Source organism: Coturnix japonica, chromosome 3 (genome assembly GCF_001577835.2).
Source record: "Coturnix japonica isolate 7356 chromosome 3, Coturnix japonica 2.1, whole genome shotgun sequence".
Lineage (NCBI taxonomy): Eukaryota > Metazoa > Chordata > Aves > Galliformes > Phasianidae > Coturnix > Coturnix japonica.
In genome coordinates, this window is record NC_029518.1 from 83,222,090 (window position 1) to 83,246,038 (window position 23,949).

The following is a 23,949-nucleotide window of genomic DNA, read 5'->3' on the forward strand; positions in this document are numbered from 1 at the left end:
ATGTATTATGAGTGTCAGTAACCCTATAAAAATACCCCAAACCACGGCTACAGATAGATGGGCTACCTGTCTTTGTGGTGGATGGAAAGCCAGCAGGAGTCTGCAGTGCTGTGATGAGTAATAAAAAATCCCTGATAACTGACCACTCGTGGCAACTCCAAGGGTTAAAACAAGGATGGGTGCTTTTCATCATCTTCACCAATGCCTGGATAAGGGAACAGGGTCATAGAAGCATAGAATAGTTTGGGTTGTAAGGGACCTTTAAGATCATCCAGCTCGAACCCCCTGCTATAGGCATGGATGGACACCTCTCTCTAGAACAATTTGCTCAAAGCCCCATCCAGCCTGGCCTTGAATGCTTGCAGGCAGGGGGCATTCATGACCTCACTGGACAACCTGTTCCAGAGTCTCACCACCCTCACAGTAAAGAATTTCTTCCTAATATCTAGTCTAAATCTACCATTTTCCAGTTTAAAGCCATTTCCCATTGTCCTGTCACTACTTGTCTCCTTCAAGTACTGATAAGCCACAAAAAAGGTCTCCTTGGAGCTTTCTCTTCTCTACTGCTGGTGGTCCACTATGAGCAATAGCATCAGTTTAAGGAGAAAGGTCAATATGCTGGAGAATATCACATCTAATTGGAAGAACTATTCGCAGGCTATGAAAGTACTATGATACAAAACTCATGACATTCAAGACCAGTGCTAAGTCCTGCTCCTTGTAATAATCTCCTGCCACAACTTAGGTTAATGTTCAGCTGGTTACAAATCTTTGCATAAAAGGAATTGGAGTTCCTGGTGTACAATCAGATGGATATGATTCAACACTTCACCTTTGAGTGACGTCAAACACGGCAGCAGGTTTTCCAGAAAGGCTAGAGAAGTCTCCAACCTCGGAGAAATTCCAAGTTTGCCTTGGCAAGACCCTGAGCAACCAATGAAGGTTGTCCCTGCTGTGAGTGGGAGTCTGACTGGATGATTTAGGCAGATCTCTGGCAATTTTATGATTCTTCATTTTAGCCGCCTAGTCATATGAAATATGAAATATAACATGATAATACTGAAGATTACAAAGGTCATCTGCTGTGTACTGCATCACTCTTTTTCCGTCATTTATGATAGAATAGAGTTGTGCTTGAGTATTCTTGGGTAGCTTGATGTCCACCTCAATATTCACTTTTAAACAATGCTTTTAAAACAAGGCATTTATCATTTGCTGTATTTGTAATTCTTAAAGCAAGAAATAATTTTACACTATCACAATGAAAGCACAGCATAGGTACAGATATTTTCTAGCTAACAAGGGATTTGCTAGTGCCTGTTTTGTATGATCTAGTGACTACCCACTACATAGAGATGGCACACCATTCGTAGCATATGCTCTTTGCCCAGTATGTTTAGTACATAGATTACCTTCTGTTCATTTATTAACACAAATTTTAAAAATGATATTGTATTAAAAAAAAAAAAAAAAGCTCGAGGGATTGGATTTAGTCTACAAAAAATAACAAGATTTGAAATCATCATACATGCACATATTTGAGTGCACAGCTAGTTACCCAGAAGACAAACTTAATGTACTTGCTGTACTTGCTTCCTCTGCTACCTGAAATATTTTCAACTCTACTTACCTCGTTTTTCTTAGAATTGCTTTTTAGCATCCCATAGACTTGCAGACTAAATTTGTGGCTGTCCTGTAGTTAACATGAAGTTTTGAAGACAAATTAGAGACGCTGCTGTGTGGTAGCTTGGAGGCAGCAAAGTTCTTTTCTATGGAGATATAATATGTACTTGTGTTCTTGTCACAGCATCTGTATGAATATCAAGCTTGTTCTCTGCTGTGTGTTGACAATTTTCTGGCTCTGCATGGTATTCCTCCTGTCTGACACTATGTTCTAGGTAACATCTTTCCTGCACTTCCTATGGTTTCTCTTTACTTTGTCTCCTTTAGTCTTTTTGTATTGTAACACAAAGCAGCAAATGAATGTCTAATATTATATACGACTGCAAATGTGACTTCATACTATATTTATTTTTTACATTTGAGCTGAACCTTTAATACTGATATCTACCAGTTCAGCCCTAACAAAAGTCAACTTTCCCACCACCCATCAATTTTATTTCAGACATCAATATGTTTGAAATAAAATCAGTGAAAATAACTACCACTTTTTCTGTTAAGTAATGGGATTGAAAGAAGTCATTCTCCGTGAAGCTCTTCCTACACTGAACTGTAGGCTTTGGACCAGTTCTATAAAACCAGTTTCTATAAAACTCTGTTAAGAAGCCAGATAAATTGAGATTTAATTCATCTGCAGTGCAGTTTCCCTGCTCTTTTGAAGAATTACTATGTCTCTACTGAGAAACAAAGTTCCAACAGAGATTAAATTTCACCCAGACACTTTTTCACATTGCTAACCACCCTTCAGCAGTCTTACCTATTCCAATTGGATTTCAAAGGGGGCAACAGCAAAAGATTGCTGGCTCCAGATATTTTAAGCAGAATGTAATTTACTGCACGGATTTTGCAAATTAATGAAATGTTATTTATTTGCAATACAGAGTTCTGATTTTTTCTGTTTCCAGAATTTATTTTTGTGACACTAGTCATTCAAAAACATCTCCTTCGCCTGCTGATGATATGTAAAGCAACACAATTTAATTGAGATCTCACAGCTTTTCCCTCTGAGCACATGTCCAAATTCTGAGGCACATTAGAACTCCAGACAAAAATAACTTAACACATTTGAACATTCAGTTTCTATGGAGACAAATAGAAGTAAAATGTCTAATGTGAGTTCTTATTCAGCCTGATACCTTACAGATTCGAAATACTTCACAAAGTCTTAGGCACAGATATTATTCCATAAATAAATAAAAAGCAAACAAACAGAAGAACCACCCCAAATCCCATATTTGTGTTTCTAATATTCACCGTGTATTACAGTTATGTGAGAATTACTGCTGGCAGTCAGTTCCTGTTCTGCTACTCCCACCCCACATTACAGCCTTATTGATATACTTGAGGTATGGTTCGTGTCATTTTCAATAGCAAAATCCTTTTGTTGAAACACGAAAGAATTCAAAGCTCAGGACTTCGAGGCTTCTAGCCTTCACTCCAAGGGGTTAGAGAATAATAGCTGCAGAGTTAACTGCTACAGATGCTTGATGCTGCTAGGTCAAAGTAATGAATGATACATGAACTATCTGACCTTTTAAGCCAGAATCAGCAGAAAAAAAAAGAGGCATGAAAAGCACAGCATCATGATTAGAGCTATAGAAGTGTTTGTGAGACTTCTCTCAGGCAGCTGGATACAGAACCCTCTTTTTAAAAGTGCATTTTAAGTGGCACTCTAGTCAGTCCTAAAGATCATATTTGAGAGGTGCTGTTCACAATTATCATCAGCTTTAACAGTGTTTTCTGAACCCTGTGCTTCTGCAAGGCTTATTAGTTAGACTAATGTCTCACTGAGCTCTTCCTTCACACAAGCTGCAGGTAAAATACAACATGAGATTACCAGTACCATAGGTCTCTAAAAGCTTTCTGCAAAAAGACAGGCTCTGATGATTTCATGTAAGCCAACTTCTGTGGAAGAGCCATACAAGCCGTCATTAGCACAGCACTAAGCTATAGCTCAGTTTTCAGCAGAGCTTTATTAACTCCATACTGTAGTGCAGTAATTACAGCTACACGGCCTGCAATTTGTTCATGAGTGATCAACTCTGAGCCTGAGCAGAAAGGATTTGAATTCATGCATAACTAAAATTACAGACTTACAGAAGAAATATGAAACATGGTGCAAGAGCCAGCCTCAGTCACTTTAAGTAGACCTAAAGTACTTCATTTCCATACTGTCAAGCCTACTAATCCATCTATGGATCTGCCAAATGTGTCATGTGGGAAAAGACCGCGCATCTGGCCAGCTAAAATTTGCTAGGCACAAAGATCAAAAAAAGCATAACATAGCAGAGTAAGGCCAGGTGGAGTGATCACTGAACAAAAGACTGCTGACTGGTCCCAGTCTGTAAACAGCATAGATGTACACCTATGGTGCTGTGTTATAAAGAGTCATGACTCAAGTAAATAGTAGTTTAGGGGTATTTGTACTTCATATTCCATAGCATTCTTGATATTTGTAGCCTTCAACTGCCCTATTCTTGTAGTATTATTTATATGTCTTATTTGCACTTCTAGCATTGAATAATAAGAGGATCTAGCTTGTGCAGACAGGTGGTCCATTTGTCTGGTAGCCTGCAGTCTTCCACTAACTCAAGGAATTCAGAGACTCAGCGAGAAGAGAAACAGAATTCACAGATGATTTGTGAATGTCATAAAATGAGCAAAGAAGAAAAGTGCAAGTTAGTGTCACCACTGAGGTGGAAGTAAACCATGATACCAGCGCTGACTGAAGCCTGGTGTCCAGCTGGCATATGGCTATTAGATAATGCTCAGTAAGCTCTGAGTTAGCTTTAACATTGCTTCCATATGGGATGCTATATGGGGCAATAAAGGGAAGGAAGAGATGGAAATTCAGACAGAGAACACAAATTCATAGGAAATTAAGACTTCAGTATTTCTATTCTTTCAAATAGGAATTCATGTAATGAAGTTTCATGTGTTAATCAATTATTCTAATTAATTTAGACTTGCCTATACACCTAATACATTAACAATTCTCACAATGAGTGATCAGTGGAAAAATCATCCAAAAAACCCCCCATGGTAGATGCATATACCTTGACATGAGTTATACAAAAACGCCAACACGATTTAAAGTTTTTATAAGCCTTACTTCCTGAACTTTTCTTGCACATGTATTTGAGTCAATAGGAACAAGACTCAACTGCCTAAATGAATTTCTGTAGAGTTTTGAGTCCATATATAGTCAATATGGTGATAAAGTAATTTTAGTTTGCTATTCATCTAAACCTAAAACAGAAATCTTAAATAGGTCAGGTGAATCATATCCTGAAAGTGCTTTTCTCCATTCAATGTAAAGTAAGGCTGGGGTAACTACCTTTAACATGGGCACCTCCAGCATAAATACTTAGGTGAAATGAATGTCACCTTTAAAATTCAAACATAGAACCAGATACTTAACACACAATCATGTCAAGGTCCCAATAAATAATTATTTGACATGAAAAAAGGCACACTTCATTAAATCCCAAAAGTTTTATTATTATTATTATTATTTCCCTCGAAATGAAGGCAAAACCAGATTTCCAGTACATTTTATACTGCATGTGCAATACAGAACAACCCTTGAGCAACTAGGCTGATATGAGATGCTTGCATGCAGCAGATATACTTGTCACCACTACTTGGAACCAGAAGCATTCTCTGCTACCTACTCTTCCAAACTGAGTTCTTCATTGAGCCACAGATTTGGCAACTTACAATGCAAATTTCCACACTAGTCATGGCACAGTGGGAAGAAGAAACCATTGCCCTGGCCGTGAGCTGTCCTTTGTACTTCCTGCACCTTAACCTTACAGGTTTTAGCCCAACTGAGTTAGCCTAATACATTCTGCCCAAAGCTAAGAAGATGAACATTCCTCACCTCAAGCTCCTCTGGGATGTTACTCACCCACAGATCATCAAGGATGGTAGGTGCTCAGAGCAAACCAAGCATCCCACATTACCACATGACTCAAAGCTTGGAGGGTAGCATGTGAAAAGAGGGAAGGCCACTGCCCGCCCTCATACCTACACTTGGGTAGGTTGTTGTGGGGCTCACACTCAGATCTGCAAACTCAGAAGTGAGAGGTTCTGGCAATCATAGCACTGCTGCAGGCCATAATTCTCCACTGTCTAATGTAAGGAAATCAGCAGAGCTGAACTACTTGCTTCAAGGTAGATCCCGTGGATTGCCCCAGCTATGCTCAGACTCATTTCCATGCCAAGGCATGGCGAAAAAAATTCACAAACTTGCAAACTTTATATCACGGCTTGAGAACAGTAACAGTTGCCTTAGCAATCTGGAAGGAAGTTGTATGAAGGCTAGTCAGAAGACTTTGTAGATTCGTAGAACTTCTATTTTTCATATTTGAAAGTAAGGTTTTGAATATATGTGTTACCATGAGAACAGTTTCAGATGGCAATAGCTTAAATTTATATCTTGTCCAAGCATACACAAAACCTTATCTAGCACTCTGCATATCCAGAAATGATGAAAAAATAGATTTAACATCAGCCACAAAGCTATAAAAATACCTACAAGCTTTTACCACATCTCTCTTTCAAGAAAAAATGATTTGCTATATTATGGAAATAAAGTAAGATTTTGTTATACATTTGAGAAAGTTCCTTTTTATAAAATGTACTTTCTTCTCAATAAATAAATAATATTAAAAAAAGCCTTTAAAGACATAAACAAGATTAAAATATACACTTTATCATCTCCATAACTTTTTTTTTTTTCAGAGCTACTTCCTATCGCATACTATTGGAAAGGTTTGCAAAAGGTTGTGCAAACACTGTGCAATATTTTAAAGACTAAAATACAGAATAAGAGGTCAAGAAAGCATAGATAAGCTATGACCTTAAACAGTAAAATAAGAACATGCATTCTGTAACTTTTCCGAGTTTATAAGGAGCGAATAAAATAGCACCTATTCAAATCACAAAGTTCAATACTATCATTAAAAAGCTGTGACAATCAGCAAACACAATCATGATTCACCTTGGCAGAAGTACAGATCCTGACCCAGGACTTCTGCCAGTTTCTTAAATGGAACAATAACCCAGTTTCATTTAAAAGAATTAAAGTTATTCCTCATCTTGAATGATACCAGCGGATAATTGAGAAAAATCAGATGGAATATGCAAGAAAAATTGTTTACAAGACAGTACAGGAAAAGCTTTAAAACTCTAATTAAAAAAAAAAAACATCAGGTTATTCTGAGCTATCCTCAATCCAATTTTGAGCTAGAACCTTTTCCTTCTCCAGAAAGCTTCACAGAGGGATGAATAGGTATATCATCCCGGTGCGTGTGGGAGAGAAATAGCTGAAAGTTTCTGAGTTGCTGTCAAGTGTCATAGCTTGATGCAAATCAATATCATATATTGGAAGAAGAATTACCCCTCAGTTTTGTGCAGTCCCAAAGAAGGAAATCCCAGCTATCTGGTGGCCACATGAGAAATGACTGCATTTGTCAGAATGAGAGAATATGACAATCCAAGTATATATTGTTGCTCAGGAATCACAGAATCACAGAATGACCTGGGTTGGAAGGGTCCTCAAGGATCATGAAGCTCCAACCCCCCTGCCTGGCAGGGCCACCAAACTTCCACATTTACTAGATCAGGTTGCCCAGGGCCCCACCCAACCTGGCCTTGAACACCTCCAAGGACGGGGCATCCACAACCTCCCTGGGCAGCCTGTTCCAGGACTTCACCACTCTCCTAGTAAAGAACTTCCCCCTAAAATATCAGTACAGGCTCTATTCACGTTTGTAAATGAAATGGGCCAGAGATATCATGCTGGCCTTGAGAAAGGCTGACACAACACTGCTCTTGCTTGTGTTGTGCTGTTGAAATCACCTCACCTTTGTCTTCATCTTCCACACTTAACATGCCTGCAATAAAACTGCTTTTTGGGGAAAATGCCTGCTGTACTTTTATTACTGAAATATGCCGAGACATCTGTAATGTAACTGTGTGGATGACCATGTGGCACCGGGACTGTGGCCCACTGCAGAGGCCTCACAGGTACTGAATTGCATGGCCCCTCAACAAGTATATGTGGAATTCAGATCAAATGTGGACAGAAGGGATGACCTAGTCCTACACTAGGAGAAGTTGGATGACTTACATGGAGAAAAGGAAGATTTGGTCCAGGATAGGTGAGAAGAACAGTTTTTATTACTAATTCTTCCTATTGATTTATTAAGGAAGATCCTAGCAACGACCTGCAAAATGCTTGATGGTACACTGCACAGCTCCTGAGTCAGTGCTATCCACTCACTTGCTCGAGAAATGCATTTGTTTTTGGAGCTTCTTTGACTTGAAGGCAACACAACTGAAGCAACAAGAAAAATTATCAAGGCAAGTGGAAGATGAATAGTTTAAAAAAGATAAAAGCTTTATTTAATGGGGTTATCCCACATAATAAGATGACAGAAATATAGCATACTTTTTAAGCAGAAAATGCTTCCTGGATTTTTATCTTAAATGAGGTAATGAATGCATCTCCATATTCATAAAAAAATTGCCTTCTTCTCATAATAATGATCTATTTTTCTTGGATCACAATGCTTAACAAACACAGGCAAAATATGTTTTGCTTGGCTTGTTTCTTGTCTCTTGCAGATACATAATCCTCTGTTTATTTAGCAACTACGTAATTTAATAAAATAATGTCATGGGGAAAATATGAGCTCCAAATTCCATTTTCTGATATCAAGACAAATATAACACTTTTTTATTGAATAAGAAATGAACAGCAACCATGTATCTTGCATAGTGTGGAAAGTGTGTTACAAGAATGTAGGTAATTCTCTGCAGGGAAAAATAGTGTTTGGCTGGATCCAGTGAGAATGTTCTGCAAAGTAATATGAAATTACATTTTGGTTAAAACTCAGAAGGGAATGAGCTACACATCTGAAGCCTATTTTAATATTGATTATTGCTTAGTACATCTTTATTTGTAACAAAAACGATGGAAAGGGTATTAATTACAACATTCAGAATAAACTGTTTTTCAGCAGCTCCATGTGCTTAAACTATCAGTAACAGAAAGACAAACCAGTTTCAAGGTTGGTATCTTCCTAATTATGTTGTAATTGAAAAGTTGATCAGTTAATGATTATTAAATACATTTCTATGGTGTCATATTATTTCAGGATTTGATTCTGGGGATTACTGCCCAATACTGTTTATAAAACAACAACAACAACAAAAACTGATGTGGGATGTAATATAGACGTTTCTCTGCTAGAATAAGATGTCACAAAAACTGTAGCTGAAGTGGTTATATAAAAAATTGTGAGCTACTGTTCCCATAGCAACAGGCAACATATTTTAGCTAACATAGCTGCTTCCCATTCTAAGGACTTCATTGTCATAGCTGTTTACAAAATACAAAAGTAATTCTTCTAAGACTCTGACATGGTATACAGACAAAACATTGGAAACCTGTTGTGGAAGGTATAGCTTTCATTTCACATGCACTCTAATAAAATGCTTTCTTCTATTCTCACCTGAATTTCACAGCACTTTCTACCACCCTCAAACCACCATGTATTAACTATTAAGTTCTCTTTATGGTACAGGATATCCAGTGAAAGGCATCAGACACTGGCCTTCCTCTTGGTTAGTCTGCTTCTTTCTAGAATGAGCTGAAGCTTTTTCAGTGGCAGATTCCCTCTTTCTCTCCTTCCTCCTCTTATGTACCAGAAAAAGACTCACTTCAATGCATGGAGTCAGCACAACATATCTGGGGCACCTGTTAAGCCTTGCATTGAGCCTACACACAGTTACTAATTTAATATGCTGCTGACACACTCCCATAGCCGCAAGTCTTTTGCTTCCCCGGTGGTTCTCTGAATCTCACTAATAATCTGAATAAAGTGTTTTTTTCAAAGTGTTTTTTAAAACATCTAACTCTACAGTTTTCAATTAAATAACTTAAAAGAGACACCCGAACTTATGTTTTCATTGAAGGTGTCCTGAAATTTCACACTTGAATAACTTTAGTTTAAATGGAAAAATTAGGCACCATCAATTTGTATCTACTGGAAGGTCAGCATTGCCAGCCTGCAATCCTTATACTGCAAATAATAATGTCTCACATTATTTTCTCACCAAAGCTGAAAGAATTCCTTCTGGAATAGAGATCTAATTGATGTCAGCAAGTGGATCACCACCTGTCCACATGTAACTGATGCTTTCAAAAGCAAGTTATACTGGCCACTGCATTTGATAGACTTTGTAATGAAGTTCTACAGTTCTGAGCCCCTAACAGGGGCCCTAAGGCACTTACCTCTTCAAATATCTTTCTTCTTCAACAAATATATGGAAGATAAACGCACTAAGTTAACTTCACAAGTGAGAATTAATTATGCATGATACAGGGATGCAGATCATTTATGTGATTTATGTTATTTTCTCATTTTTATAGAATCATAGTATCACAAGGTTGGAAAGGACCTACAAGACCATCGAGTCCAACTGTCCACCCATTAACATTGCTACCACAAACCACTAAATCAGATCTTGTAGCTCCTCATCCAGATGCCCCTTGAAAACTGACAGGGATAGCAACTCCACCACCTCCCTGGGCAGCCATTCCAGTGCCTGACCACTCTCTGAGATCAGTAGTTTTTCCTTATATCTAATCTAAACCTCTTCTGGTACAACTTGTGGCCATTTCCTCGGGACCTGTTTGTTGCCTGGAAGAAGAGGCCAAGCCCCTCCTCATCACAACCTCCCTCCAGGAAGTTGTAGGGTGCAATGAGGTCTCCCCTGAGCCTCCTCTTCTCCAGGCTGAACAATCCCAGCTCCCTGAGCTGCTCCTCATAAGACTTATGCTCCAGACCCCTCACCAGTTTTGTTGCCCTTATCTGGACATGTTCCAGGGCCTCAATGTCTTTCCTGTGTGGGAGATGCAATGAACGCTACACAGGAGCTTCACCTTAAAAAAAAAAATTTACAAAGTAGCCATGGCAGCCAGGTGCTTTTTTTCCTGTTTGTCTGTTTTTCATTCATATTGTTTGTTTTGTCGAGTTTGACTGATACAAAAGAAATAAAATGCACTACACTTACCACAGTTCCAAAGGTGTTATGACACAGAGGAATAATTCTCTGCTTACTTCCACAGCCATCAAACAAATGTACAGAACCTGCTTATTAATTCTTTAATACCAAGAGTGTATGATCCAGCACTCTGATGATGTCGTGTTTGATTGATATCAAGGAATTAAAAAGCACTACACTTACCACAGTAATTATTACAATAGTATTCTTATCCTGCAGCTGAACATGTAAAATAAGTAAGCACCGGGTTATGCTACTTGAATAGTGCATCAGCATTTAATGTCCTACACACAGGTTCTGCAATCTCCTGTCACAGATTTCATGCCAGCAATTTCATGTTCTTAAGCTGCCGGGCAGGTTGACTGTGTGTGTCAAACTAGAAAAAAAACAGTAAATATCCCACTTCTGAAAAAAATTGATCAAGTGGTAACAACCAGGACTGTAAAAACACCATCTCCATATTAACTGTCAGCACTTAGTCTTGCATTTAAATCAGGCACATATAAGTCCTGGATCTTGATAGATAAGACTCACACTATCACATTTAACATTTCTGGTTTTAAGAATCGTGACCACGTTAGTTTGAGAAATATATGGAAAAATAATAACTGAAACAGAAAAAATGTCAAAAGTAAAATTTAAATTCAACATTGTGTTTATCTGTGACAGTAGATGACATTTGAGCATCATTTAGTCCTTTCAGAAGATGTTTATATACTATTATGACTTATTCTTGCTAAAAATCTTGCAATGGAAGTGAAATACCTGATTGGGAATCTATGCAATACATTAAATGTATTCCAATTTTGTTGGTATGCTGTGAATCACTGTTTATTTTCCTTGGCAAAGCTTTGGTAGTTCACAGCTGAGTTTTAATTACAAAAGAAATTAAAAACTCACGGTCTTAAATAAATGTCAAAAATGTAATTAACAATTTAAAAAATATATACAGAGTTAATATTTAACTGGGTAAAGCCACTGCAATTTATACAATCATTTTAGAACTACAATGTAGAACTATCATTTTAAAATCTACCTTTTTGAGTACACTAACAACTAAGATTCATAAAGATGCTTCTGCTTCAGAACTAATTGGTAACTGAGGACCATAATGGCCATGATTCATATGGTAACCTAAGAAAACAGATGCACATCATAGAAAAAATATACTGACACAAACTGCTTAGCTTGTAAAGGATATAACCTTCAGCTGCTTCAGGATGGCCTGAACATGGAACTAGGGAGGAGGACTGGGAAGTTTGCAATTGAAGTTAATTAGAACCATCGTCATTGCAGTTTTTCATACTTGACTATTTTCAGCAGCTACCACCTGAAACTTTCCAAGCTGTTTAGAAACTACAAGCTAAACTACTTTCATTTTAGCTGTGAAAAAAAAAGGCTACGTTTTCTCCACGTAATGAAAATAGGAAAATTAAAGGAGAAAGCTTTAAGCGAAGTTCACTTGAAGTCGAGCCTTAACTTGTGATTGTCTCAGCCTTAAGACAATTCTTTTTACTTCCTGGGCATGATAGAGAAAAAAGCCAACTGCTTTTCTCAGGAATGCAGAGCCTAGTGCAGAATTGGAACAAGACATCTTTTAATAGTAACTACAATGGAAAGCTCAATAGCTAGGCACAGTACTTCATAGATCTGTCAAAATCTATAAAAACTCCACATTTTGGCAGATTAATGTCAAATTTATGCCTTGAGCCAACATGGTTGTCCTCTTTTCAATTCAAAATCTAAATTATCCTCCTTAAGGATTTGCCTATGGCTATAATTCCAATTTAATAACTTTCTTCATGCGATTTCTCGTAGACGATAGAATTAGTTTTAAACGCCGAATATATTTCTTTTTGGTGACTTGAACATTTCAGCCTTCATTTGACCTGTTTCTCTTAACATTATGGAGTTCTGGAGCTATTTAAAATGTTCTGCGGCATAATAGGTTCACAACAATTTCCAGCAGCATCACAGGCTAAACACACAGCAAGAATACTAGAATGACAGATTAGAAAAACCGCTGCCTTAATGGACAATGTGACAAGCCCAATATCATAATTTCTGTTCCCCTTGCAGCTCTCAAGTAATTATGTTTCAGTTAATTTATTTTTTTTTTAATCTAAAGAGAAATGTTTAATTAAATAAGAATCAAGTCATGAATTCATGTATTTGTAAATCAGAGATGAATCATGTAACTCTGCAATAACTAGTAGCCAGAGTCCACATTTATTTTTTCTTCCTTTTTTCCTTCATTTTATTTCCTTCTAATTCTGTTTGGTGGTAGTGAATAAGGTATATAATTACTCTGATTCATCTTTTACCCTTAACAAAAAGCACCTCAGAGCACTTCAAGCAATTGTTAATATTTAAAAAAAATAATAATAAATTAAAAACACAACTAAAAATCAAACCCATAACTTGATATTAAACATAATAAAGAACTGTATAGATCTCATAAAGGAGAACGTTATGGAAATGGCTAACTAATGAAATGTATGTAGTTACCTGTACATCTACACCTATGGTTACTCGTACAGTTCTTGTAAAAAAAAACAAAACGGTGAAGAATCAAATAAATGAGTTCAAGTAAACCTACAGAATAAAATAAGTGCATGTAGCAAAGTACCTGTGACATATGCCTCTGTGAAACTCCCCATTTTCAAGGCTGTGTATATAACTCCTACTAATTCTGAAACTACCTCGTCTTTAAGAAAAGTTAGTGTGCTTTTCACATTCCTTTTTATATATACTGAAGAGGGAAACTAAGGACACAGAAGTCAATCTTTAAGTAATGAAATGAAATCTATACAACTCTCAAATTCCTGCACTTTTTACCATTTTTGTTTTGTTTTTGTTTTTTAATCTCTGGATAGGAGCCTGCAATCTGGAGCAGAACATGACATCGTGCTGTGCACAGCCCAGCCACACCAACCTCAGGAAAGGTTTGCTCTGTGACCTGTAAGCCCCTGCCCACCAACCATTAAGGGGTCAAATCCAGAGCTACCCAGAAGGGAATCATCAGCCTGTCTGGACTAGAAGAATGAGGGGGGCTTGGAAATAGAGAAAAATCTCCAAGAAAATTTAAATCAATTTGAAATATACTTTTATATTTTCCTCCCCTGCACAAATTCAGTTTTCTTTCTGTTAGGGAATACGTGCTTTCGTACAGCAGGTTCATCTGGCAGCCTGCTGGACCATGCACTGCTAAATCCTACTCCAGGCTGAAGGCAACTGAAGGACAGGGCACATATGAGCCTTCTCCTCGCCATTTTCACTTGAGAATAGAAAGTCGAGGGGTGTAAGTGTTTAGTTCTGTTCTTTAGCTCTGTTAATGAAGCCAAATAAGAGCTCTAGGAGATGCAATGTAACAGATGAAAAAAGGCTTATTTATTGTTTGTGAAACCATCCCCTGATTCTGAGAAAAAAGGAAGATCAGAGGGAACTCAAATGTGGATTATTTTTAATAATAAAAAAAATATTAATTTAATTTTAAATTTTAAAATATTTTAATAATAAAAAAATAATAAAAATAAAAAAAATTATTTTTTTCTTATTTACTAGCTCCTCATACTCCACCTCCCTATGGCTTACTAGCTTTCATTTATTTTCTTTTTAATCAAGATTGCATTCATCATGAATATATATATTGCATATATATATATATATATACACACACACATATATGTAATATATTTATATACATAAATATTATACATATAATATATTTATATTTATTATATATATATATATATATATATTCATATTCATATTTATATATATATATATAAATGTGTGTGTGTATGTATGTATTCAAGCTGAAAGATTTCACTCTTTTTGAACTTGATGCAAATCAAAACTAGTGGCAACAAAGTTCAGTGGAAAGTCTAGGGAAAAAAATAATTCATCCAGCCTTCAGTTCCATGGGCAGACAAGTCACTGGGCAAAACCAAGAAGACGACTGGCCTAAAGCATCTCTGAAATGATTTTTCCAAATTTGTTCTTTAAAAATCTGCCACCTCTAATCAAATAACATTGAATCTTGATATTCTGTTGTTGATACTCTTGGACTAAATTCTGTTCAGTGTTATTTGTTCTAAAACACCCATTCTTTATTAATATTCTGCCCAACCTTAAACATGCTTTGGGCAAAGTCAGAAAAAACAGATAAACAAGCTGAGGACTTTCTTCACTTGCAACTGAATGCTACAGTAACCGTAAATAATATGGCTAAGCAGACACTTCTGGATTAACTTTGATTTCAGCCACAAAGCCCCAGAACTGGTATAATGAATGAGGTGTCCATTTAACTTTTAGACCTGGCAAATCTGTGAATAGGAAAGTGCACAGTTCAGTAGGCAATTAACTAACCTGTGAAATGATGCTCATTATGTGGTCAAAGTGTTACCTGTGGAAAATAAGCAGGTCGCCAACCAACTTTCTTGATCAGATACGCTCAGGGTTTAGAATGGTTCACACTCGATTAGCATTTGAGACCCTCTTTTTGTAAACACTTTCTACATGACTACATGCGCCAAATTCCTTCCATAGCTCTCGCTACTATGCAAAGATCTGAGAATGCTAATTCTGTTCGGCTCTACTCTACTACTGTCTACCAACAGTATTTGAGACAACATTCTTTTCCCCAGAATACTAAATTACTTTCAGAAATTAAAAAAAAAAAAAAAACAACAAAAAACAACCAACCAACCAATAAAAACATTTTGAAGTTGAGATCTTGCATTACATTGTTTGCAATGATGAACTGGTAGAATAAATAATCAGCCACAGTTTTGGTCCTGAGGTATATCACAAAACTTGAAGCCTATTCAGGTGAATTGCAACAAAACAGTATTCGTCATTAACACACACAATGTAAACCAAAGTCTATGCGTCGTACTGAAGAATTTGGATACTTCAGTTAGACATGTTAAAGCAGAATTAGAATAAAATAAAACAGAGGCAGAAGGCATGTTTTGACTACTTACTGCACATTCCTAACTCAGCTGACACCAATTAATACATAGGTGATTCAAAATATGAATCCATGGGTTTAATTCAAAACCAGTGTAAAGCAATTCAGACAAACACTATTAACGTTGCTTTCCACAGAGTGCCTGTTCTTAATCTATTAAGAGTCATATTCTTAACCTACTGAGTTAATACAAGATGTCAGGTATCAGGATGTTTATGAACTGGAGCATAACTCAGTGAAGTAATTAGTACCTCAGAGCATTTGCAGTTCCAAGGGCCTGAGTTCACATCTGAGTGTGAGTAAAAAACAACAGAACTGAAACCCAAACTTTATTCATTTAATAATAGCTATTGCTGCCTCTGTCTACAAAGGGACAGATCCACTCTCCATCTCACCTAAGAAACTACCCTACTGCCCAGAAAAGGAGCACAAGAACTGTACTTCCACAAACATACCCTGAGTGATCAGCCCACTTCCAAGGATCTGCTGCAAGTCAAGGTTCCCTCAGTTTGACCTTGATAGTCACTGCATTTTCTGCCCTTATCCAAAGACTTTGATACAAACTACATAACTTATTCTTCAAGTAAGAACTGGGTCCCTAAACTTTGTCTCTTCTCTTCCTCAATACTCATGAAAAAAAAAAAAAAATGTTTTAAAGAAAGCAAATGATTGCTTTGGGCACACTACAGACACAGACTGGGCAAGCTGTCACCACCAAAATGTGTTTTAGAGCAGGCAAACAAAAGACATGGAAAATGTGGTGACAAAGGACTTTGGTTAGACTCACAGCATGGGAGATTCTGCTTCAATTAGCTGTTTTTGTGGCACGTTTATCATCCAGATACGTAACCCTGAGGGTCAGATCTCTCATGGTTATGCTATGAAAGCACTGATGGGATTAAGAAAGAACGTAATTACCTGAGTAGTTTGGTAAGAACAATCAGGAAATGTACTACTGTGCCTTTGGTCACAGTAAACAGCACCATATTTTCTCTTTAGCATGATCATGAAAATTAGGGTAAGATTTTGTATGACATGCTATGAAGTCTCAGCCATTTATTTCATCCTGCTCCCAAGATATACATGCTGGCATTTCCTCCTTTCTCTTTGGGACAGTGATCAATGTGGTGGTCCCACAGGTATCAGCAGACTGGAAAAAGTTTGATTTAATGTATTGCAACAATAGGCATTAGGCATTCCCATGCACATTGGAGCTCAGCTGTCAGACATATTCCTCCATCTAACATGGGAAAATCACTCATTCCTAGTCAATCAGCTAGATTTTGGGATCACTGCTTGGATTTCTTGACACAGACAACCATTGCAATCAGATCTGGCAGCTCAAAACTGTACATAAGTGCTTACAAAGGGCAGAGAGGAAGGAGGTGCTACATTAAAAAATAAATGACTTTGCTTCTATACACAGCATTTCCAAAATTTTTACATGAACAGACTCTCTATAGTTTTCATAGGTTTAAAAAAATATTAAGTTCCTATGAGGGCTATCAGAAAAACAGTCTTACAGTGTGAGAGTTGAAGAGGACTTACATATCCGACTTACCAAAACAAGAGTTGAAAGGTGCCTTGATTGCTACATATACATTTTTAGTTGTAGTAGGGGTGCTGAAATTGTGCTGGGTTAAAGATATGGATGAAGCAAATATTGCAGGTCAGAAACTTCATCGGGCCAAGTGGCACAGCCATAAAAGGTGCACAAGCTTCTGTGCACAGAGTCTTTTCGACAGGTCACTGCAAATAATCGGTTTTTCATAGACAGAAAACATATCTGGGAAAAGCAGACTTTTCAGTCTTATGGACAAAAGTATAGCAGTAGGAAGACTGACAACTGAAATTAGACAAACGCAACCTTTTCACAACATTTCAATCTCCTAGCACTAAGGGTAATTAAAGATTGGAATGGCTTACCAGGGGAGCTGGTGGACTCGCCATTGCTTGGAGCTTTAGGACGAGAATAGATATCATTGTAAAAGAGATGCTTTAATCCAGCTTCTGGAAGTTCTCAACATGCCCATAACACTTGCAGCTCTGCATTAAGACAATGACTATAATCAAATCTCATACTTTAGGGTTTCAGCTGATCAACTGCAAGGGTTATAAAGAATTTATTTTTCCTTTGACATAAAAACATACATTTTGGTTTGATTTATGTTCTGGTCTGTCCCTGAAGTAGCAGAGATTTCCCACATCTACATAAAACACAGAGAAAGTTGATACTGAGGACAGAGGTGATAGAGAAAGTACCTTTCCTTAGTCCAAGCAGTCATATCCTAATGTGAGTTTGCTTTCTTTGAGTTTGAAGCCACCTGGATGCAAACCCCTTCTGTAGTGCAAACTATGTGATAGGTCACTGCTGAACCAGGTTTGATTTACATGCCCAGAAAAGGGACTAGCGCTCATTTCCCTCAGCACTGCACTACTGCAGCTACATGATTTCTGGAAAGGAGCCTTCACATTCTTGGCCCCTGCAGAGCACTGGCACAGGGTCAGATGGAAAACTATTGGGTTTTGTTAATCAATCTTGCTGGATGGGCTCAAAGGGAGAAAAGATGAGATAAACAGAAAACTCTATGGATTTGTTTTGCTTGTTCAGGGTGAGATTCAAATCATACATTAATACACTAGGATCAACTGGGCACATCTCATCTAATTAACTCATTGATATCAAAGAAGTGTAAGTAGCTCCTTCATTCTTTCTGTCTCCTGAAAACTAACATGTCTAACTAGTTATAATATCCATGCACGAATGCCAGGATGGATTTAGTTGTCTGATTTCCATTACAACTAGACACCTAAGCATACCTTTTAGCATTTAATTTAGTTACAACTGTAACTATAAAACCTTCAATATAATAGCAGAATACTGTCATGACTTGGGATATAGCAGAATACTGACTTAATTATTAAATGCTAGTAAAGTAGAAGACAAGACAGGACATTCTGCTGTCATCACAGCTCTGTGTGAAAAGAGTAAGTCTGTAAAAAAAAGCAAAAAATGAGAAATGATTCTTTTAGTGATTTCCAAGAGTTGCACAGCGGCATCTTCTCTCTGTGAGTCTCCAAATGAGAATCTATTTAAGCCAAACCCCATGTTTCCAGGCTTTTGTTCTTTACAGCTACCTGTACTATTTTTCTACATCCCTTTGACAATGAGTATGATTCAAAGATTTTTCTGTCTGTGCTAACCAATGGGCCATTTGATGGAGCTATGCACAGCTAAGCCTGGAATACAATACAGCAGTATAATTCACCTGTCCTGTAATTCAGGACATCTTCCACATAGAATAAAGATGATTTCTCTTTCCCATAATTCTATAGCATTCATATTAGTGTAAGGCTCTGTTGTCAGAATTGGTCATATTTGCTATGTTAGGATCGCCATAGTTCAAAATAAGAATCAGACATACCACAATAGCACTATCTGGTACCATAAAGTACTTATATTTAAAGGAAAAAAAAAAAAAAAAAAAAAAAAAAAAAGAGAAAAAAAAAAAAAAAAAAAAAAAAAAAAAAAAAAAAAAAAAAGAAAGCAGAATCAATTTAAAAAAAAAAGAGGGAAAAAAAGATACATTGCTGCTGCTCCTCTCCATGTTCCTCTCAGTGATGCACGCATATATCTGATAGCAATCATGAAAATCAGATACACACAATGTCTGTCTAAGGCAGTACATTATCCCAAGAAAATTATGACTCACATCAATCCACACTACCCAGAGTCAGTCTCCTCATCTAGGATAAACATGGCAAAATCTGCACTTGGAGTGTTTGACTTTTTGAACAGGCATCACTTGGACTGTTGTTGTACTTGAGTATAAATAGCCCTGACAGACTCTAGTCAGATCTGCTCAGCACTGCAAACAAATTCCATGATGAACTTATAACCTTTATTTATTTATTTAATATTATTTCTTCTACTGAGATTCCTACAGCATACCCAAAGCTGGCAATGCACAAAACACTTGGAAAACCTGAAGTGAAGCTACTGTCACAAGAATTTTAAAGAATACTCTTTAAAGGACAATTGAAGGAGGAATATCATATTATGCAGTAGATAAATTAGAAGCCAATTACATAACAAAGATCAGTACATTTATAATAACAAATGCCATCACAAATTGTGTTAAAAACATCTTTGGGAAAATAAAATTATGCCTTAGTTTATACAACCTGTTAATTGGAAGAAATTCAAGAGAGGATTTTGATCAGAGGAAGCATCTGCACGTTTGCGAAACGTAAGATTTGTATTATCACAGATTTCTCATTTATGTTCTTACTGAGCCAAAATTTTGACTTGGGAGATACAGAAATTCATGCAGTTACTGAGCACCAAATTATCCTCTCTTATATTTCTTCTGAGTAACTCCCCAACTCAAAAGTTTTGAATTGTTACATTTCTATGGCTGCAAGAATTGACAGGTTTTAATTAATCAAGTGGCCTGCTTTTAAAGTTAATTTCCATGCAGCATAAAAAATAACATAATTAACATAATTGTGTTCTCTCTCATTCTTAATTCTCCTCTGAAAATGATTCTCTTATTGTTCAAAACCCATTTCCCATACATTTGTAATAAGAGAACAGATAACTATCATAATTCTTGAAACTTAGCTTTCCTTAGCCAATATAGGGTGCTTTTATTTTGCTTCTCAGAATCATGTGTCAGTTTGAATAAAAAAATATTTTCTTTAGGATTTGATATTTTGGATCAATGCTTTTACTCCCTTGGTTGGTTTAATATTAAAGATACTGTAGTTAATATTTAAAGCAGGCTTTTAATTCTATTTTTTCTCAACTAGTGCACGTAATAGCTCTTTCTTCTTCAATTATCTATAGCTTCAAATAACAACACAATTTTGACAGGTAACAAAATGCTGTAAGAACCACACAGATTAAATTTTAATCCCTCCCCTCCCTCCCGATAAACTGAAAAAAAGTGACTTAAGACACACAAATGAAATCTAATCTAACTGTCAACTTTACCTGGAAATGCATGCCCTGTTAGAGAATCCAAATCTGAAATTAAAACAGTGAAAAAATCATCTTTAATTTGACATTAAAAAACAAACAAAAAACAAACCTGGCACCAAATATGACATTATTACTAATAGCAAATTTGAATCAAAGATATGAAGAACAAAGATATTACACTCAGCATTGCATTATATAGTTTTCCTACTCCATCATTTTGTACAGAGCTAAAGATGAAAGTCTTGAATATTGCAAGAAATTTATTATTATAAGACAAACAGCTATTTTTTTACATTTTTACACTTTTTTAAATAGACATCTTTCAGAAGCTCATACTTTGAGTATAAGTACTTGTTTTCATTTCAGATATATGATCAATAACAAGAAATCTGCAGAACACTTTTTAAATCATAGCAATTTAAATGGAAGACTTTCTATCTTGACTGCCAAAAATATGACTTCCCTTTGACTATTCCAGTGCTCATTCTTATAGACTTTTAAAAAATTACCTGTTTTAAAAATACGAGTGCAAAGGAAAAGAGAACTGAGGGTACTCCTGCTGACACTGAGTACCATAAATATATGTTAACACTACCTAGAAAAACAGTAGCTTACAATCTAGGCATCTTATAGAAGCACTGTGAAATTCATTTGTCTTAAAAAAAAGCTTTTTCCTGACTGCAACCATCAACAGATACAAGTTCTTAGTTACTGACTGATGCCACAGAAATTCTAAATTTAGTGTAATACAATTACTGACTGTCAGTATCAGTGGGGAAGTGTCTACCAACAAATTCTTCTTGTACTGAAAGGCAGGAGGAAATTTATTTCTGTTCAAAGCAGAAAAATTTCCTAATGACTAAGAATATGCTCAATATTATAAGAGAACATTGGGAAGAACAACCTAAGATGTGTCAAATGTGGTAGAGAGAATCGCTTTCCAAAATCCAAGATAGTGAACACAGGTGGGATGCCAGGAAAAGGCTCTTCACTGGCTGGGTGTTTGGGCAGTGGCAAAAGCTGCCCAGGGCAGTGGTCACGACACCGAACTGCCGGAGTTCAAAAAGCATTTGGACAATTCACTCAGTTGTAGGATCTGATTTTGGGTTGGTTCAGTGTGAAGCTTGAGATTCTATGATTCTATAACACATCACATTATTTAACACTCAAATATGTGGGGTCAAGAGCTTTATCACATCAAACATTATCCCAAGCGACAGCAGAAAGAAAAGCAAATCTCAGCATTTTTACTTCTAGAGCCTGAGATAAAATCATGCTGTGGCCTCATAAACCCCCCCTCAAAAGCACATTATGCATAAAGGCAGTATCTAGCTGTGCAGGGACTGCTCTCTGCAAGCACTGAGACTGGATGCATCTACCACGCAAATCTGAATCATCCCAAACAACCTCGTAATACTTGAATTGCCCAAACTGCTGTCATTGTGCACATGCTGCGGCTGCACATCCTGCCACTACACTAATGTGTTTGAGAACATCTGCTCTGTGTCATTTTACCGATGCAAGTGTCCTTATGCAAATTCAAAGAAAAGAACATAAGAAGAAAAACAAAAAAGTCATATTTAGAAGGCTTTAGATTTAAAGGAAAAACAACAAAAAAGTGGGATTTATTTCTCAAGCGTGCATGTGCAGCTTGAGACTTGCAGCTGAAATGACTAAAAGTGCTGTTCTGAAAACAATGCAGATAAATTGGTTAGGCTCTTGTCTCAGCATATAGTAGCACTACTGTGTAACACTACAGGTTAAGCTGAAGATGTGAGTGGTGGATGTGTTTGTTTTCTTACAGGTCAACATACACTAGGTGAAAAGGCAATTTGTCACCCAAGCACACATCCTGTGTGAACTTTCAAATAAAATCAGACCTACTTTACTAGCTGAAACAAAAGAAGTTCATGGGGTTTTGGACTCAGAAATCATGATCCTCATGGCCCAACTCCATCATTGCATTTCACTAAGAGTGATATGAGCAGACAAAGCACAGGCAGGCCATGCAGAATTTCCCACAGAACGATAAACAGTGTGCAGCACTTTCCTGCTAGACTTCAGTATGTGCAGTTGATGTAGTTGCACTGGAATTAAACCTTTGGTGTGGCAGAAATAACTGGGCTATTCAGGCTCTGCCATAGGACTGCTTCTACTATTCTTTAGATTCAAAAGGCAGGAGAAAACTCAACATTTTCTGTTACTGTTCTCAGGTTTTTGGACTGATTTTCAATTAAGTAAGTTTGGTCAGGTGGAATCCAATTTTCCTCCATTCTGTTTATCCCATGAATGCCCTAATATTGTAGCATTCACTTTAATTTTCATAAACAAGACTTTCTAATCAAAGAGCAGGAATATGAGATGAATTACATGCAAACAAAACACATTTCTAGCCCATTTCAAGGGAAAAATAGCTGCCATGTCCACAGGAGCAATTAGCAATGAATTACTTTCATGTAGTCTATATCTGATCCATACTATAATTAATTTATCTAAGTAGAAATTAGCAGTGATTTAAAGACAAAGTTGACTTCCATTTATACTATATGGTATGATTTTTAAAAAGGAAAGAGGATGTACTTCTCGGCAAGCTGCATCTCTGGTATGCCGCAGTGATTTCATTAGCTTAGGGCAACAGACATTGGAGATGGCACAAGCTTTTTATGCCAATAAGCTAATTGTTTTTTCTTAGAGCTGATTAGCAAAGATGAAGTCCTGTCTATGCCTTGCCTCCAGGGCCCTGTTCTTCCTATTTAAAAAAAAAAAAAAAGAAAGTACACTGCACAATAATCCAGCACACAACCTTTGACTTCCACCCGCACGGTACCCTTAGCACTGTGCTTACAGCAAAATGCCAAAGCACAGCACAGCTGCTTTCTTCAGTGACACCGCTGACAGGCGTCGGCAGAGTTCCAACACCAAAGAAGTGGAAAGGACAATTTTTAGGTACAAGAGAAAACATTTAAGGTGAGGAACACATTTAAGTCATTTAGCATAAAAGGCTCTCCATGCAACTGTCAGTGAGATGATGAAACCACCTCTGAGAACTGGTACCGGCTCATAAAGGTTAGGAGAAGTTAAATGGGTTCTAAATTACACTCTTTCAAAAAAATGAAAGTTTTCTTCCTGCTTCTCAGTGATTCAGATATATTGCCAATGGAAGCTGAACCTGTCTTTGCTAAGCTTCCCCAGTTGGACTCAATCTTGTTTCACTAGAATCCCATAACTGGAT

The 23,949-nt window shown here is 36.9% G+C and overlaps 1 protein-coding gene across 16 annotated transcripts in view; it reads right to left on the reverse strand.

Annotated features, from left to right (window-relative positions):
- DLGAP2 (DLG associated protein 2) overlaps positions 1-23,949 on the reverse strand; it is a 454,289-nt gene that overhangs the window by 138,773 nt on the left and 291,567 nt on the right. For 8 of the 16 annotated variants that reach the window (XM_032443246.1, XM_032443247.1, XM_015859330.1 and 5 more), the window contains one exon: positions 20,730-20,762. The exons of 3 other annotated variants lie outside the window; for them this stretch is intronic. In XM_032443246.1, coding sequence (XP_032299137.1) covers positions 20,730-20,762 — 33 coding nt within the window. Of the gene's footprint in view, positions 1-17,659; positions 17,780-20,729; positions 20,763-23,949 lie in introns of those variants that run through there. 5 more of the 16 variants (XM_015859332.2, XM_032443250.1, XM_015859333.2 and 2 more) reach the window with 2 other exon arrangements.